Source organism: Miscanthus floridulus, chromosome 3 (genome assembly GCF_019320115.1).
Source record: "Miscanthus floridulus cultivar M001 chromosome 3, ASM1932011v1, whole genome shotgun sequence".
Taxonomy (NCBI): Eukaryota; Viridiplantae; Streptophyta; class Magnoliopsida; order Poales; family Poaceae; genus Miscanthus; species Miscanthus floridulus.
In genome coordinates this window covers 16,658,298-16,662,761 of record NC_089582.1, presented here as the reverse complement: position 1 = coordinate 16,662,761, position 4,464 = coordinate 16,658,298, and the positions used below count along the sequence as shown (strand labels likewise).

Here is a 4,464-nt window from a genome sequence, read left to right as displayed (position 1 = left end):
TCAATTACATAGATGGAGGCTAATTTTCGAGACGAATTTTTTAAGCCTAATTAATCTAGCATTAGCGTACGTTTACTGCAGTACCACGCTGTCAAATCATGGACTAATTAGGCTTAAAAGATTCGTCTCGCAAATTAGTCGCAAGTTATGCGATTAGTTTCGTAATTAGTCTATATTTAATACTCCATGTATATGTCCAAACATTCGATGTGACAGAAATTTTAGGAGTTCCTACAGCAACCAAACATCCCCATAATCCGCCATGTCCTGTCCTATCGGACGAACTCTCCAGCTAGCTCCAGTAATATAATTGTTTGTGGGGAACTTCATAATTTTGGCTAGTAGTAATATTTATATGAGATCAGAAGAGTACTACAGTAATAATTTGTTTCAAAGGCTCCAATAATCCTGCATCGTTTTGGTCCCGCTTGATTCCGTTCCGCCCCAGCTTGCAGAGATGTGGTCGCGCCTGATGCTCGATTGGCCATTGGCGAGCCAGGGTCCAGGGATCCATCGTCCTGGCAGCAGCACAGTGCTGCCGCAGCTGCAGCCATGGCCTCTGATGGCCACGCAGTACGACTCCAGCCGGTGCATGAAAGTGAGAGCACACCACACAGACAGCACCACCGTCCACAAACAAGATGCGAATGCTGGGGTTAGCTAGCTGATGCTCACATGCATGGAGGCAGGCACAGACGAACAGGCGGCATGCATGCATCAGTGCGTCACTGGTCACGGCTTTGTGATCCACCGGCTACCGTCCATGGCGCCGGTCAAGCCCCAGCCAGAGCCAGCCTGCAGCCTCCTTTTCCAGTGGTCCGCCAGCAGCCTCGCGCGCTCGATCGTCACCGTCCATCTGCCTCGCCCAGCACCAGCAGAAAGCTCCATCATCACTCATCACAACCTTTTCACTCTCTTTACTTATCTCTCTCTTTGCGTATCTACTTTCGCAGCCCCAAATGAAAAAGGGATCCAACGGAGAAACGGAGAGAAAGTTTTCAGTTCCAGCGCCAATTGCCAATGCCAACGCCAACGTAAGCATGCATCTCACACGGTCTCACCGTGTCGGTGTGGATTCTTTTCCAGCAGCAATTGCTCACATGTTTTCTCCGTGCGCACATCTCCAAGGCCCCAACACAACACTATTGCTGGGTCCTTGGCAGTTGGCACTACCAATCTGCCTTATAGCATTACGACAAGCTATGCATGCCTCTTGGTCTTTCTTTCATCAAAAAAGGACTAGTAGTACTAGGTAGTAGCTAGGTTTATTCAGACATTTGGCTACACATGTGCATCATTTGTCAGTGACTAGAGGCCGATCGAAAGATTATTACTTTCCATTACAAGTTGAAACATGGTATTTATTCAGTTCTATTGCTACCTGAATGAATGAAGAAAATAAAAAACAAGAAAGGGATCGATGTGTGTACGTGGTTGCTCACTTGCTCTGTAGCAATGGCAGCCACCTAACAATCTGGTGCATGCACCACCAGCTAGCATAGCATAGATACATGTACTACGTGGACGCTCGCTCATTACCTCTCAGCTCAGCTACTACCTCGCGCAGACAGTGTGCATACAGCCGGTACGTATAGACGGCTCCTAAGGGCAGTACCAATGTTATAGCTTCTATACCTACTAATCTCCATAGACATTGTATATAAAAACCATGATCCCAATAGATAATTTCTACAAAATAATTTTTTATCCAATCACATATATTCTCTCTCTATTCTCTACCAATTATATCCTTTCATATTTTGGTTCTTGTGTAGACATGTTTTGGTTCTTGTGTAGACATAGTTTCTTAGAAACAGTTTCTATGATTTTTACTCTCTTTAATGACTATCTTGTCACATCAGCAAAACACTTAAATGGCAGTACAATTAATGTCCATATAAAGTTCGCTTCTCTTATAATCCGTCTTTTTCAGCTTTTTTTTCTTCTGACAGAACAATATTTTTCTCTTACAACAAATCAGCTGGAACAGTATTTTGGCTAGTTTTTCCAGCTTTTTCGGCTAAGCGAATAGGGCCTACGGTGGTTTAGAGGGCCGTAAATGCATCGCTTCCGGCCACCTCGGAGTCAGCAAGGACAAAATTATGCTTAGCTTAGCTTAACTTAACTTAGCTAATCGGAATTCTACCCGCACCCATCCGCAACCTCAGTGCAACAAAATGTAGGGAGCAATTCCATCTGGAAGTGCGAGGAGGAAGAGGAACCAAAACCAATACCAACCAACCAAACCCAAAAGAAGAAGCAAGCAGACGAGATGAGATTGATGGACAGCAGGGAGAAACGAGGAGGACAGCGGTCGTGTTTACAGTCTGCACAGCAGCAATGAATGGCGAGCGAGCGCTCTGAGCGGCTTGAAAATACTAATTTTTTTGAGCTGTCGAAATACTAATCTTCATTCATGGATCCAGGATGGTGCCTCCGCACCTGCACTTCCAGCTCAGCGGCTTGTAGTTGGTGATGCCGTCCACCCTGTAGGTGAACATGGCGGCGGCGAGGGTGACAGCCGTGGCAGCTCTCGCCTTCTCCTCCTGTGGCACGATGGGCACCTGCACCGCCTCGCAGTGGCCGCAGGACATGCACACCCGCTCGCATCTCGGGGGCCTCGATCCGATCAGAGCCCGCCGCCCTTCCGTCTCCCTCTCCCATTTTATTCTTGCTGCCTCCTGCTTGTTAGCGGCCATTACCTTGTCGGTGCCGCCGGAGTCTGGGAGTGATAAGCAAAGCAATGTATCAGAGCTTCCAAATCTCCAATGTAATGTCAGAAGCAAGCAAAGGATAGGGAAAAAAACGAAAGAAAGGGAAATAGATCTTACTGGCATCTGAGAAGGCTACCTCCATGGAAGATGCGAGGAGGAGGAGGATATAGAAGAGGAAGAGGAGTATGTGAACGCTGCTGCATTGCAACAGATGGACCATCTGGCGTGGGCGCGTGCTCACTGCTCTGGCTTTGAAGAGATCTGAGAGTGGATATGGAACTATGGAGCAAGGTGCATATGGATGGATCAGAGGAGAAGCTAATGAGGTAGCTAGCTAGCTTGATCTCTGCGCAAATGCAAGGTGCTGATCTGAATCTTGTACGTAGCTAGCTAGCACGGCATTTGTGTCGTCACTGTCACCCACTCACCCTCTGATGATGATCCATTATCAGGTTTGCATTGCAGATTGGTTGGGTGGTCGAGCTAGCAGCTAGGAGGGAGGAGGAAGAAAGTGAGGGATAGATAGGATAGGATACTTGCTATTGGGAGCGCCGGAGCAAACGGAGATGGGTGGTGGGATAAGCTGCCCCGGCCGGCCCTGCAGGCTGCAGCTGTGGGTGTGGGTAGGCTAGTAGCTTTGGCGAGGCTTTCCAGGTGTCGGCTGCATTCACACAGTAATCATGTGCAGTGAGCCAGTGACTGCCTCCGCCTGCTGACTGCTGGTCAGTGGCCGGTGGCGTTGAGAGTGGAGTGAGTGCCCCGTCTACTGCTGTACTCAATTCGCTCGTGTGCGTGTCGTACATGTACCTTGTAGCAGGGGACCGCCTGCCTGGCTGCTTGTGTGCTATCCTATTCCTATCCTCGCCAGGGTTGATCGGCCCACGCCGTTACTTCGATTTGTTGCGAGAGAAAACAAGAAGAACACGGTTCCGAGAAAAATAAGTTGAAAAAATGGATTATAAAAGAAGCGAACAGAGCCATCATTCGAGTGTGGCTCCGGTAATCAATCAGGTGAAGTGCTTGCATTGTTGGAGCTAATTGATCGAGTGGATCCATGATCAGCTGAACAATTAGGTGGTATCACAACTCCAATAATTATCATCAGCGTGTCCGTGGAATCCATCGACAAATTTTCCTATTCGCTTGCATGTGCGCTGATCTGGAGTGGCTCTGCCCTGTCTGCCTGCCCGGATCGATCGAACCTCTTTTTCGTCCGGCAGTCATAATGGGCGTGTTTGCATGCCTGACATTGACAACAGGGTGGATCTACAAAATCAGGCCATTATTGATGTCATCGTGCAACAGTCTAACAAATCTGCAGGATCGTCGCTTAGTACAAAACACTACTACTTACAAAAGGGATTTGTCCACCAATTGTTGAACTATGATCCACCCCTGCCACCAGATTTGAACTTAAATATATGATAGCCGACTAGCCCTGACTCTTCTTCCCCGAAGCCACTTTGCAATGTCGGCCGAGCATAGCCCAGCGGGCTCGGGCTCTGGCCAGGCTGGGCCGGGCCGGGCTGGGCCTAGCCAAACCTGCTGAGCGTGGTGGATTCTCCCCGGAAGCCGACAATGCAAGCGCGGCGGTGCCTTGCTGCTCGTGTACACGTACACGTACACGTACACGTACGTCTGTGTGTGTGCGTCCTGTACGTCGTCCGGGCGTACGTACACACACGCGCAATGCTTTTCCTTATATTACGTCAGTTGCCCATTTCATTTCGTTCACGTCCTCTCCTCTCGA

At 48.8% G+C, this 4,464-nt stretch overlaps 1 protein-coding gene across 1 annotated transcript; it reads right to left on the bottom strand.

Annotated features, from left to right (window-relative positions):
- Positions 1–1,909: 1,909 nt before the first annotated feature.
- Positions 1,910–3,362, bottom strand: LOC136545085 (EPIDERMAL PATTERNING FACTOR-like protein 2). The gene is made up of 2 exons (XM_066537127.1): positions 2,832–3,362; positions 1,910–2,722 (listed from the first exon to the last, which is right to left on the bottom strand). Exons 1-2 carry the CDS (start codon positions 2,932–2,934, stop codon positions 2,415–2,417), a joined length of 411 nt encoding a protein of 136 aa, XP_066393224.1. The 5' UTR covers positions 2,935–3,362; the 3' UTR covers positions 1,910–2,414.
- Between the last annotated feature and the right edge of the window lie 1,102 nt (positions 3,363–4,464).

Excerpts from the sequence above, each read along its gene's own strand:
- LOC136545085 (XM_066537127.1), bottom strand. The coding sequence starts at position 2,934 with ATGGTCCATCTGTTGCAATGCAGCAGCGTTCACATACTCCTCTTCCTC. Across the intron at positions 2,723-2,831 it reads GGTAGCCTTCTCAGATGCCA|ACTCCGGCGGCACCGACAAG; the intron begins GTAAGATCTATT and ends TATCACTCCCAG.